The 14,398-nt window shown below is 41.2% G+C and overlaps 1 protein-coding gene across 7 annotated transcripts in view; it reads right to left on the bottom strand.

Moving 5' to 3' along the window:
- CDCA7L (cell division cycle associated 7 like) overlaps nucleotides 1-14,398 on the bottom strand; it is a 62,113-nt gene that overhangs the window by 16,856 nt on the left and 30,859 nt on the right. Inside the window, exon 2 of one of the 7 annotated variants that reach the window (XM_081883302.1) lies at nucleotides 3,367-3,826. The exons of 3 other annotated variants lie outside the window; for them this stretch is intronic. Coding sequence is in view for 1 of the 4 variants with exons in the window: in XM_081883301.1 (XP_081739427.1) it covers nucleotides 3,109-3,135 (27 nt within the window). In the remaining 3 variants the exon portion in view is untranslated. Of the gene's footprint in view, nucleotides 1-2,399; nucleotides 2,668-3,108; nucleotides 3,214-3,366; nucleotides 3,827-14,398 lie in introns of those variants that run through there. 3 more of the 7 variants (XM_081883305.1, XM_081883301.1, XM_081883304.1) reach the window with 3 other exon arrangements.

The raw sequence follows: 14,398 nt of genomic DNA, 5'->3' as shown, positions 1-14,398 counted from the left end.
TTTCAGCTTTGTATTCTTGCTATAAAAAGTGTGCCTAGACATTCCGTTGTTGCGTCCATAACCTAGGTTTATGGTGCCATTTAGCTCCTAGCTTTCATATCTCTGTTTCTAACACTGCAAAAAAAGGTAAAGATGCAGGAGCAAAGTTGAAATTCCCTTGTCCTGCTCCCAGTAGAGGGTATCAGGGTAACCAAGACCAGCTCAGTCTCATAGTGAAGTCTGAACCCAAATTAGAGTGGAACTAGATAATCCGTATCATCCAAGAACGTAATGAACCATTAACAACTCTAGACCTAATTAATCACTCCCTAGACCTACTGATTAAATCTGTGAGATTTAGTAAATCAAGAGGGCATGTGGTTGGGTGTGTTACCACAAGCACCTTGTCTACATCACAAGGTTTCATATATTGAAACACATCCCACAACACATCAGACTGTGGCACTGAATACTTCCGTTGGAACTGCAACAACTGTTAAGTGAAGGTGACTCCAGAGTAAAGTGACTTTATCCTCAAAATGTGCAGCTAGTTGGACAAAGCAAGTCACTAAATGACCCAAGGGGCCTTTCCCCACAATATCAACCTTGAGACTGCTCAGAATAGCTCCACCAGTCAGTTACTAGCAAGCTCTTAACTTACATGCCAAAATTATACAGAACTTCATGGCCAGAAGAGATCTCAAAAGCCCTGTACAGTATAATAAAACAAAGATAAAAACCAATTCAAATAAAAAAACCAAAGTCAACAAGGACAAAGCAATCAACAAAATGCAGCAGCAACCAAACCAAGCTTGTTGAATATGCAACAGGAGCTCATGGAAGGCCTTTCCACAGCTCTGGGACTTTCATGAGAAGGCTGTGTTTTTCATGAAGGACATTCTGGCCTTCACCTGAAGCTTCTCAGCTGACTTTGAACTGCAAGGAGGTTCACATGGGAGTAGCCACAATGGCCAATAGTCAGGGATGATGTGAGCTGCAGTCCAACAAATCTCTTGAGTTTCACCACCCCTAACTTAGGGCTTCACAGTCAAATGGAGAAGCGGGAATGCTATGAACCAAAAAAGATGAGATGACCCTGATGTATCATTAAACCAGCTCAGAGCATAGGATGCAGCATTATGCTGACTCAGACCACTGATCCACCAACACAGGTACCTGTTACACTAACTGGTGGCAGCTCTTGCAGATCTCACGGGTTTCAGACTACCATTTACTGAGGGCAATGCTTTCAAAGTAGGTCAAACATAAAACATTGTTATAACCAATAATATTGAAAATAATGTTTCCATTGGTATAAATTAGCACACTAGGCACAAACAAACCCTACTAGTATATAGCAAACCAAGAGGGGGCAGCGGCAAATAAAATCTAAAGCAATGGCTGTAGAAAGACTGACCAATGCTTAACAGTAGGATCTTCTGCATTTAAAATTCCAGAGTAATTTATACCAAATACTTCTTGAAAACCAAGTCACTGAAGGTAGACTTGGATTGCAGGGTAGTTCATGAACGCATTACAGTATGGCAATCAGTGCAGATAAATTTTATCTATCCACTACATTAAAAGTGAATGCTCTCCACTAGGGGTGGGGATGCTCTGGTACTCCAAATGCTGTTTATTGTTTATTTAGAGTATTTGTGCCCTGCTGTTCAGTCAGTGAAAGGCTCCCAAGGCAGCTTACATACAATGAAAACAAGAGAGTTCCTACTCATAGGCTTACAATCTAGAACACACACACAAGGAAAAAGGGACAGGAAGGGAAAGGAAAAACCATAGGTTGTAGGACTCCCAACTTCTATCAGTCCCAGGAAACATGGCTAACTGTCAGGGCTGATGGGAGCTGCGGTCTGTTTTTAACCTTCCAACATCATTGAAAGCCAAGATGTTGTAGTCTGGCAAGTCTCTAGAAGGCCACAGGTTCCCCACTTGTCAAAACACTTCTCTAAGAGCTTGCGATCCAAAACCATGCATGTCTACTTGGATATAGGGCCATCAACAAATTAAATAAATTTTGGTTTCCAAAAATAGCACATACTCAGTGCTATTTTTCAGGGGGAAAGGTTCCAGAACTCACCATGAACACCTCCCTTCACACATGTGGTGTGCATGTGTCACCGCAGGTACTATTAGAGGAGTTTCCTCCTGAGTAGGTGGACTGGCTCCTCTGAGAAAGTGCTTGCCACCTGTGTGGTTTCTTTTCTTTTTTTTTAGAAAGAAACACTCTTATTTTAAAAAGCTTCGACGTTTTAAATAAATCTAGGGAGCTTTTGTATTTACTTAAAAACAGAAATAGTATCTTTGTAAATAAGAGAAATACTTTTCAGGAGTAACGCTGAAACATTTAAGGAAAACTTTGTAAGGTTTCTTTATCAACTGGAAAGTTTTATGAGTCAGCTTACATCTGAGTTCGCCACAATGGAAGAGAGTTTATTTGCCAAACGCCCCCTTCTTTCGCTCCTTTTTCAGATTCCTTCACTTCCATGACTATCTTTACTGTAAAAAAGAAGTGACCAGGCAACCCTGTACGGGGCGGGGGGCAACTTTCGCGGCAAGGCCAGTCTCATCAGCGACTTCCTCATTTCCCGGACTCCTCGAATCCGGGCAACTACAGAGAAGCACACAAACTAGGGAAGGATGCAAACAAAGGCAGCGAGGTATTTCACTCGACTGTCCCCAACCCTGCCGGGTTAAACAGCAAGAGATAACGCAAAAGGAGGAGAAAAGCAGCAGCTAAGCAATGAATCCAAAGGCCGTAGAGCGAGTTGGGCAGGTTATCTTTCTCCTCGCCCCCCGCCCAATTTCCACATTTGCAGAAAAGTCCGTCCTGCTGGTCGCACGTGGCTGCTCTGTGGAGAAAGGCCAGGCACTTCCATTGGGAGACGTCCATGACTGAAAGGCCTGGGCACTGCAAGCTAGGCGTCGGGGCCATGCTTGGCGAGAGGGGGCTCAAAAGGAGACCACCACACCCCCTGGGCAACCCCATATATTCTGCTCGCCAGCGAGGAGCGCGCGCGAGAGTCTGAGAAACTGGCGCCAAACTCCCTGCGCCCAGCGCGCGCCGCGAAAACCCGAAGCTCTGCGAACGCCCGCGGGGCGCTTCCGCCTCACCTTGCTCCTCGGGGTCTCCGGGGCCATCCGCCGCGCGCCCGCGCCACAAGCCCGCGCTCACTCACGCGCCCCTTTCTTGCGAGAAGCTGCTAGAGCTCGAACAAGCCGCCTGCAGACGTCGGGAGCGGGACTGTACGACCCTTGGTCGTTCAAGGGGGAGACGAGCAGGGCTTTTTGCCGTCTTCCCCTCTCCCTTTCTTTTCCGTCTTACGCTTTGGAAGAAATTATGCCCTCGGCGCTGTTTTAACAGCTCCTTACCAGGTCTGCTGGGCAGAGGAGCTTGTGGTTGGGGTCTCCGTGCGCACTGGGCACCAAGGACTCTCCCCGAGATCGGAATGGAACAGTCCGGTGGCGGGAGATGCGGTGGGGCTGAGCGGCGCGGGTTCTTTCGAAACTTTCCCCGCAGAAAAGAGTCGCGCGGGTCTAGATACAGGGGCAGTTGTTCCAGTGCCCTACAAATCTTCACGGGGGGTGAACCGAGGCCAATATTGGCGCCTACCGGAATACAGTACATCTTTCCCCGCCTTTTGGGGGCGTGGAAGCCGTTCAAACTGAGAGTCGCCGCCTTTTCCCCTAGGCCAAACATTACTAGCTGCAGTCGTAGGCGGTCATTCGCCAGGTGAAACTTTTCTCCTGCTTAAAGATGCAGGACTCAACGGGAAGTATGTGCATCTTGGATTAACCGGGCTATTACGCAGCTGTGAGCGATGCAGACGACCTGTTGGGAACCACAGTTAGATCTTACCGGTATATACACGAAGTTGTAAAAGGAATCAAAAACTTTCACTGCCCTCAATTGCGTAGGGAAAAGCCCAGAATTGAATCTCAAGGAGGGATTGCAACGAGCAAGGACAATTCACCCACCCTCAACGTGAGCGGAAAACAGAGATGTACCAATCTTTAATTCTTTACATAATGACTCAAAGCTGCAAATGCAGCCTGGATCTGTAAATTCTAGAATAACCTTAGGCTATCCCAAAACATTTGTTAAAGTCATTGGGAAACTACTTCCTATGAATTAGTGAGTGATTACAAAAACACATTTGTCTGTAAATGTACTCTCAAGCAGGGTGTTCATATTGAATACAAAAATAAGAGTAAAGCAAAGTATTTAAAAGACATTGCTCTCTTGAGAATGGGCATGGATGTGACACTGAGATACTGCTTACAATATTTACAATTTTGTCCTACGTATGGATACCTAAGTTCTATTCAAATCTCTTAAGCTATATAACTTAAATTTATTTTACATCCGCTGGTCCCCTTTGAAAAGAGATCAGAAAGTCAAGCAGATTTCTTCAAACTTGTAACTGTACATTTCTAGTTTTGCTGAGATCTCAGCCTTCAAGTCAATTACATATGCTGTGTATTTAGATTTCTTTTAGACCCCTTCAAAACAAGTACAGTGATCAAAGTGAGCTTTTAATTTGAAATGGGTATTTTTTAAAAAGCACACCAACTTCTCACTATTTCATTATTCAAAGGCTATATTACAGTCTTTCTGGTCCTTTTGAAAATAAATGTAGGGTTGAGTTTGTGTTTCATGCTTAAAATGCAGGATGCTGTTCTGCGCAGAACTTTTATTCTAGTATCCAACTATTCCCTGGTCTCATTTAGTTATCACATTACAATCAACCTTACACAGAAAATGCCAAAGGGTCAAACTGAACCAAATACATTTCTGCTTTCACCTACTGAATGAATATTGAGATTTAATAACCTCTTCAGCTGAAAAACACTCTTCACACTGCTCAGCAAGATAGAATGCCCACCTAAACTTTACAAAATTGTGTCCTTCCATGAGAACATACACACCAACATCTAATTATGACAGCTCATTCTCTGGCACTTTCCCTATAAAGAGCAGTGTGAAACAATATACCAATACAGTGGTACCTCGGGTTACATGTGCTTCAGGTTACATGTGCTTCAGGTTACAGACTCCGCTAACCCATAAATATTACCTCGGGTTAAGAACTTTGCTTCAGGATAAGAACAGAAATCGTGCAGCAGCGGCAGCAGGAGGCCCCATTAGCTAAAGTGGTGCTTCAAGTTAAGAACAGTTTCAGGTTAAGAACAGACCTCCAGAACAAATTAAGTTCTTAACCTGAGGTACCACTGTATACCAATTCTCTTTTGTATATACTTTCCTCTGTTGCTTTCCTATGCCTTCAGCTCAACTTTCATTTCAGCTATACTTTCATTCAAGCAGAGATGGGGGTCTGTTCAACCTGGCATGTCTCTGTGCCAAGACAAGTGCAGCTTCTTCCACATTTTCCTGTCTCTGTCCTTGCCAGAACCTATAAAAACAATTCTGCAACTTTAAAGCTAAAGTTTGCTTTCTCTTCACTCACCATCCCATTTTCCTTTTGCATCATGTCTATATGTGGGCCTTGGGGTGGGGGAAGAAGACACGTTCCATGATGGATCTGATTCCTGCCCACTGCTGTAGCTGAGTGTTTAGGAAACTATGGTACTCTGTTTCTAGTGTAGATTTGAGTCCTGGGAGCCCCCTCTCCTTTGCCTCTGACATGACTGTTTCTGGCTAGATGCTCAGAAGTAAATAGGGCCACATTCACTCCTTCCATCTCTTGCTTCCCAACCATACACAGTGATCTGCTGGGGAGTTCACGATCCATGTTTATTACTTCTTTATTTATAAACCACTTCTCAGCCCAAAGCTATCAAAGCTGCTTACAACAGAATTAAAATAGGATAAAATAAGCATTCTAAAAACAAAACCATTCCTACAGATGTAAAAGTAATATTTCATAAGTGACTGGGTCACATCTCAGTCAAATACGTCTTCAGCAAGCAACTAAACATGATGACTCTGGGCGTCTGTCTAATTTTAGCTGGTAATTGATTCCCTGTGCATCTGTGGCTGCCCTTGTTTGCATGTCATGGCTGCTACCTTAGACTACTTTTCTCCCTGTGTCCCAGGGGACCGAGTGTACTCTCTGAAGGCCTCTTCTGCAGATAGCAATGTGCGAGTTGTCTTGTGTGGCCCCTTCTTCCTCCCTGTGGTTGTTGTGCACCAAAACAGATGTGAGGAGCGTAAGGTGAACTGAATCCCTGACTGTACAGATATTAGGCACCAGCACTGGTGATGCAAGGGATGAGCTTGGGACATGTGCCCCTGCCTTTGACACTATTGGCTCCCTTTGTATGTGGACACTTTTGCCAGTGTAGTCCCCACATGTTAGGTTCTGGCAGTGTTTCTTGGGATGCTGGTGATGTGTCTATGGTTTTGATACCATATAGGGATTTTCTGAATTTTGAGTTTTCTCTTCCTCACAGGCTGAAAATAAGGGAAGTAGCAGAACAGCTGCATATTTCCTGTCCCAGTGTCATTAGTATATACAGTGGTACTTCTATTTACCAACTTAATTTGTTCCAGAGATCTGTTCTTAACCTGAAACCATTCTTAACCTGAGGTAACACTTTAGCTAATGGGGCCTCCCGTTGCCACTGCACCACTGCCACACAATTTCTGTTCTCATCCTGGGGCAAAGTTCTTAACCCGAGGTACTACTTCCAGGAGTCTGTAACCTGAAGTGTTTGTAACCCAAGGAGTTTGTAACCCAAGATACCACTGTATAGGAATGGTCGGCACAGGTTATCCAGCCCACCGTTCTCATTTTTCAGTTAGAATCAGTGCTTTTTTCTTTAAAAAATGTTTAGGAGTACTCTCATTTTCCACATTTCAAACCATGCTCAAGTTACCTTATAACATGAAAAAAATACTTAATACAACACAACAAAAGTAGCCATAAACAAGAAATAAAACATTTAAAAATATGCAACCAAACTTAACAATTTCCACATAAATGACAACAAAATCTAAAAAATATATACAAAAAACCTAACAGCAACCGCCCTTCCAACAAAAAAGCGTCAAACACCCAAACTCAAGAGATTGACACAAACTAACCAGTCAAACATACAGACCCTCAAACATATACACCCTATAGCTTTAATCACCTTGGGCTATCATTGCTGCTACCAAACCAGCTTCTATGCTAACCTTCTTAGCCTAAATTCCAAATGTGCAGATACTAGTAGTGGTTAATCAGGGACAAGGAAAATGGTGTCTGCACAAGTTCAAATGTACTCTCTTCTTTTGGATATTACAGGGTTGAGTGCTAGCTTTAGAACAAAGACCAGCTCCAGACCTCCTTTTTATTGCAAATCCATGATGACTTGTGCTCACAATGCTATCAGGGCAGTCATATATTATCTCACTTTCAGTACTGTTCGTACTGTACTTGAAAAAGTTTTGGGATGCTCACATCGCTTGATTTCCGATCGGTGCATATACCATAACTCCCTTCTCTGGAACATTTCAGACCACAAATGTTTGGGTTTATTCCCCACTCCACTATTTTCTTGTGCTATAGCCCTTCCAGACAACCATAATGTGGTCAATAACATCTTGCAGAATACACTTGTAATAAAACACCAGTCTGGAGGGACCCAAAGTTTCAGCTTCAGAAAAGATAAACTCTGGCTTACAAGAATACTTTATGTTACTGCTTCATCACAGTACTGTACATCAAATCACAGCCTATTTAAATGTTAGTTTGCATTGCATCTCCACAACAGAGAAAAATACAGTTGCCACTTATGGGTGTGAATGAGGAGCTTTATTGAAACGGGGGAAATAAAGTGGGGGAAATGAACACAACCAAAGTTTCTTGTGAAAGTGGAGACTTCTGTGTTCTCAAGATGCTTTTTATGGTTTCTGTTTTTGTCCTGGCATTCAACATTATGAAGCATTTCCATTTAGGAAAACTGTCCAGGAGTTCATGCAAACCATGAAGGACTGATCTGAAATGACTGCAGTAGAATGTCCTGTACATTTCATTGAATTAAAATTGCACTGCATTATAATACAAATGTGCAGCTACCTTCAGAACTGTCAAATATTCTTTGGAACTGTATAATATCCAGGGCTATTTTATCCAGCTTGCTGCTTTCTTCCCTTTTTTTTTTAAACTTTACACTTTTATACAGTTATCCTTTTTATATGCAGTCATTCTTTTCACCAGTATTTCATTTTAAAATGTTTGGCGATTAAGCTGTTCTTTCTGCTTTTAACTTAACAATAGAATCCACTTCTTCATTTTACTGGAATTAATTTGGCTGTAACCTCCCCAACTGTATCTCAAATACCTCTCACTTTACCACTGTGGATTTCCCATGCATTACTGAATTTCTGCCACTTTTCAAAAACCTCTTTTCACCTTTACTTCAAAGTCTTCTCCTCTAAGCTCTGATCGTCTTTGTGTTATTACCTTTTCTATAGACTCTCATCAGTGTCTTCAGACTTGATGTTATAGCTAGATCCTAGGTGCTCTTCAGCTGCAACCCGATATATCACATTTGGTGTATTTTATAACTATTGGGTCTGGACTAGCCTTTGACTTTTCTCATCATCTTATGAGAGTATTTCTGATGATTGCCCAGCCCTTTGAATAGAAACCATGCAGTGAAATTCATAACCATAATTCTGCTTGAGACTTATGATACACCCTATAATTGGGCTGAAGCACTTTTGAACTGCTGCTTTCTGAGCAGAATAAATGTGTACATGAAGACATTATTAGCTGCTATGAAAACGTACCACATCTGTCCACTTATACAAGTCCCCTTCATTGTAGTCTTATAGTGGCATAAAATATAATTATACAATAAGGGCATCATCTGTTAAATGACCTTGCAAAAGGGGGCAAGTATGTTTTAATTGAATAAATACTGTATCTTGATGTTTTGTTTGTTGATTCTCAAAATATAAGCAGTAAACTAAAATCAATTTCATAAGCTCCATTTTTCATTCGTGCTTCTAACAGTTTCTAATTTGGGGGTCGTGGGGTCCATTGTAATAAGCACTCTGAAGATTTCTGATCCCAAGTTCCTGCCACCACATTTCTCCTAGACCTGTCAAGCATTTTAAGTAGCCTGCACTTTCCCACACTTCTCAATGAATACTGACATACCTAACTTAAAAGGATTACTTGCTGCTGAGAGGAATTGTAATCCTCTTTTTCCTGCTCTGTAAATCCTCCCGTAAGTAAAAAAGAACGGCTGAGACCTGTTTGGCAATGCAGGGTAATCACCATCTCATAAGATATAGCTCCATACCAAAAAAAAACACAAAAAAAAACCCTTAAAATTTACTTATGGTCACACTTGTCCAGGCACAGAGTCTAGGTGTTTTAATCGATGACTCTCTTATTTCCTCAGCCTTTCAATACTTGTACTACTTTTTTTAAAAAAACCCCACATTTTTTATATCCACAGTTTTAATGTCAGCTATTTGCATAAGAGCCTGAATCTTATAGACAACACAAGAAAATGTTACTCCACATGATACAGGCAAGAAAGCTTGTGAGCTTCTTGTGCTTTTTAGATTTCCTTTTTAGCTAACAACATTCACAGATCTTATTTGTGGTCATGAGCAGCTTATGGATTTCACTACAGAAGAATTGCAGAAGTTCCATTCAAACAATAAAGGAGGAGGATTCATTCTTATTCTTTCCTTGCTTATATGCAATATATTAACTTGCTGTTGGTGGTTCAATGTAGGGTTAAATCTAGACTTTGATCTAGGCTTGTCCTTCTGTAAATGAAGGGACTCCTTCGATCTAGAGGCTTCCTCTGGTGGATGTGAGGAGGTGATTTTCACCAATTCCCACCCACCCAGTCCCCATACCAACTTACATACTACTTTGAAGGATCCATTAACTCTCGAGTAGTTCTGCAGAGCACAGGAGGCTGCAGGAGGAAAGGGAATCAGTGAAAACTGCCCTTCCTTTGCAGTAGCAGGAGCATCCCATTCCCATAAATGTGATGGATCCAAGTCAAAGGCTGCATACCTTATACAGCCAAACGATCTGTATTTGGGCTGCCAAACTGATCAATGGTGCTAATGTTCCATCACCAGGTAGCCACAAAGCATAACACAATCCTTTGTGACCTGGTAGATGTGGCAACACTTCCTAAGTACATATGCGCTGGGATTGGTTTCTGATGACTGCATCTTGGAGCAACTTACTATTTCCTAAACTAGCCAGCAACAATACCTAAAATGTGCTGAGTTTTTAAGTGGGTCTACAGTGGTACCCTCAAGTTAAGTACTTAATTCATTCCGGAGGTCCATACTTAACCTGAAACTGTTCTTAACCTGAAGCACCACTTTAGCTAATGGGGCCTCCTGCTGCTGCCACACCGCCGGAGCACGATTTCTGTTCTCATCCTGAAGCAAAGTTCTTAACCTGAGGTAATATTTCTGGGTTAGCGGAGTCTGTAACCTGAAGCGTATGTAACCTGAAGCGTATGTAACCCGAGGTACCACTGTATTTCCAATTAACAGAGATTAAGGAATCATCTTTCAGCAACACTTGAACCGCCATGATCTTGCTCTTGGTTTGCAGAGGTTCGGTCACTAGCTTAGCCTAGAACCAAGAGTTCTTCTCAATGCCCTTTTTTCAGCCGGAGCACAGTTCCGGCACCTCTCAGGTGGGTGCCAATGTGGGCCAGGGCTCCCTCCATCGGCTTCTTGCCTTTACATGCTTCTGAGAAGCCCAAAATGAACATTTCAAGTCAAAATGGAAGCTGGCCAGTGTGTGAGAATCTACACTTCACCCATCTGGGCAAGCACCTTCTACTCGCAACAGCAGCAGCATCCCCAGAGTCTCACCAGAGTCTTCTTTCTCATTTCTGCTGCCCAATATAACTTTTCCTGGAGATGCCATGGACTACCCTTAGAACCTTCTGCATACAAATTATGTACTCTTATCACTGAGGTGTGGACTCTTGGCAGATTAGGGCTGTTCTTCTCTGCTAGGCCTTGCATGGAAATCTTTACAGGGTTCTTTAAAGCACAGATTCCCCATCAGCCACCTTACGCACTAAAAAAAAGAGGAAAACGTCATACATAAAGCATGCTTTCCTTCTGGCTTATACTCTATCAGTGGTGGTTTCTTCATAAGAGTTGGTATTTCTTATCTACTATCAATGCTATTCACTTATGAATCTTGCTTAGTTTGGTAAATAGCAGGCATTAATAAAAAAAGGAGTACTTTAAGGGTATTTGCTATGTAAGCCTGCAGGTGAAGAAGATCAGGTTCTGTCCAAAGAAGAGGGCATTTTATAGGGTTTCGGCAGTCTCTTTTAAGTATGAAAAGTGGGCACACTGTAGCCTTATATAATTTGAATACAGTCCCTGTCATTGCCTGTCATTTAAGTGCTTATTAAACATGCACCCAAAGCTTGTATTTTTTCAACTTTCAGTTTCCAACTCTACATTTTGTGTCCAACTGCATCCTAAAAAAACCTTGAATGTTATAGCTTTGTTTTTATTCTGTCTGTGCTTGTTTTTTAAAATAATAATAATAATTTCAGGCCTTAATGTCTAATATTATTGACCACCGCTTTGTGGGTTTGTTTGTTTTTTCAATCAAGCAGAACATCAATATTATGAAACAAATTGATTTCAGTGGGACTTAATCATGACCAACTTTTCACATTGGTTTCTATGGGAGTTAAGTGCAATTAATTTAGTCTGGATCCAATCCATTGTATAGTAGGGTGCCATTTTATGTTACAGAATGCAGGGAAGAAATTTGAAAAGGCTATTTTTGTTCTTTTGTTCAACACATACATAGATGCATGTTTGAATCCTACTATAAAGTCAACTCGGTTACTGTTATTTCTTAACTGGGCAGTTTATAACCATGTATGTATATGTACAGTGGTACCTCGGGTAAAGTACTTAATTCGTTCTGGAGGTCCGCTCTTAACCTGAAACTGCTTAACCTGAAGCACCACTTTAGCTAATGGGGCCTCCTCCTGCTGCTGTGCCGCCGAACCCTGATTTCTGTTCTTAACCTGAAGCACTATTTCTGGGTTAGTGGAGTGTGTAACCTGAAGCGTTTGTAACCCGAGGTACCACTGTATATAGAAATATATGTGCCAGCTGAACAGAACGCTTTAGGCACCTGATAAAGAAAGCCTTGATCCATGAAAGTTTATGTCAACAATAAATCTATTTGTCCTTAATGGTGATGGGGAACAGGGAGGATCTGCCAGATATTGTCACAGCAGAACTCCCATCATTCCTGGCAATTAGCCATGCTGGCTGTAGCTGATGGGAGCAGCAAACCAACATCTGGAGGGTCAAAGGTTTCCCACTTCAGATCTAGGGTTTCCTGAGTCCTAGATACCCAGATTTTCCAGGAGGTATCCACGTTAGTCTATGGCAGCAAAAGCAAAAAAAGAACCCTGTGGTATCTTAAAAGATCAAGATATTTATTATAGCATAAGCTTTCATGGGCTTTCAGCTGAAAGAGAACTCAAAGCCATGAAACTTGATGCCATAATAAATTTGTTAGTCTTTAAGGTGCTGCAAGGTTCTTTGTTGTTCTACATGCCTAGTGTAAGCCGCATAACCCGCTTACCGGTTCTTTGAATACGCCATAGTGCTAAAGTACTATCATTGGGTCTTTTTATTACAATTTAATGCACAGATAAGGAAATGAATCAATCAGAAGACCCTGAAAAGTCATTGCATTTTCTTCTTTCAGTTGGAGCACCTCAAAAGAAATAGATTCCGGGGGGAGGGTTATATCTTCTAAATTTAGGATATGATTAACTCCTCTTCTAATGCCTTGGAGTGCTTATCCTCTTCTGCAAATTGTCAATATTATCCCCCTTAATTATGTAAACTGAGAATGAACATCTAAAAATGCAGGCAGTTTAAGCAGTAGATATTTATATTTTCACAGCATCTTTCTCACTCTATTTTGATTATTTAAATTTGCAGCTGTCCTCTCGTTGCTGAGATTCTTTCTCCACCCACTAGATTCAAACATTTCTCATCTCTTGTAGATTCTTCCCCCCCCCCCCGTTTTTACACTCGTTTGGGTGTCATTTAATTTTATAAGGAACAAAGCTTGCCTTTATTCTCGTTTTTTTTCCTCTCCTAGCAAAACTAAACAGCAGCCAAAACAACAGCTTTTCTCAGATTTCTATAGAATTTGGAACAAATGAAATCTTGTAGAATTTGGAACAAACAGAAACAAATGAGGAACAAAACAGCGCCAAAAACAGATATACTGACTGTAGAAACATGTTTTTTAAAAAAATTCATAAAGCAATGATTATACCTTAGGCCCACTTCATACAATATGCCATTTCTGAGTAGGAAATTGCTTGAATCCTACCAGTTGCGGTAAGATCCACCAATTGTGTCTCCCTGTTCTCTATGCACACTGAAATTGTGAAATATGTGAGTATGAACTAAGGAAAAATGAAGGAAAAGATCGTACTGGGGAGGAAAGGTCTCTTATTACTAAACAATATATTACTCAGTAGTCTGTCTACAGATTAATACTCAAAATAAAAGGCCCAAATAAAGGTGGAAGAGGAACTTGCACCATTGCTGAAATCAAACGTACATTTGGGTGCCATTGCTAACAATAAGAAACCTCATAGAAAATTTAGTTCCTAGTTTATGAGGTAGCAATTTTACAGCAAAGCTCCCTGGAGAGGGAATATATCTGTGGAGAGCACACAGAATAGACTGCAAATGCTACTAGGGCTATTTATGAGAATAAATCAACCAAAAATCAATTGGGGCAGATATATTTTCCCAAAGCCAAATAAATATTTGTCAGCCTTTGTTACTAGGTTTGTAATTAATATTCTTTCTTGAAAACAACTACATTTATAAAGTTTTTGCAGAAAATTCTGGTTTGGTTATTGTTTACTGGGCAGGAATAGGCTTATCTCACTTTCCCAGAAAGAAGCACTGGTATAGAACAGCTATGGAAACTTGCCACGCTGCCCCAGGAATAACATAATGGTTAAAAAACCAATGCCAGGAAATTATCTGAATCCTCAACCCTAAAATTCAGTTCACGAGACATTTCGAAAAGCTGTTGTCTTTGAGTGCTCTGCTCTTGTTTTAGGTTTTGATAAGCTCCTTTTCCAAAATCAAACTACAACTACATTCTTCTCCCCCCACCCTACAACCACAATCTTCTTGAAATGTTAGCTGTAAAGCAGCTAGCCATCTCATACTGAAACTATCCTTGTTTTTATTATGTTGATTTGTAATGAAAACTGGTGTTCAGAGATGGGCAAAGCATAGATGTGACCTAATTTGCATCTTTGTTTAACGCCCTGCAGAAAAACATTGCCTGCTTCTTGTACAGAGCCTTTTATCGTTAACAGTGTATGTTATCACCTAATAATGCGAATCATATTTAAGGATGCAGAAGAAATT

This window comes from Podarcis melisellensis, assembly GCF_964234715.1.
Source record: "Podarcis melisellensis genome assembly, chromosome: 12".
Lineage (NCBI taxonomy): Eukaryota > Metazoa > Chordata > Lepidosauria > Squamata > Lacertidae > Podarcis > Podarcis melisellensis.
Note: the sequence above shows the minus strand (reverse complement) of the source record. Positions and strands in the feature narration are given on the sequence as shown.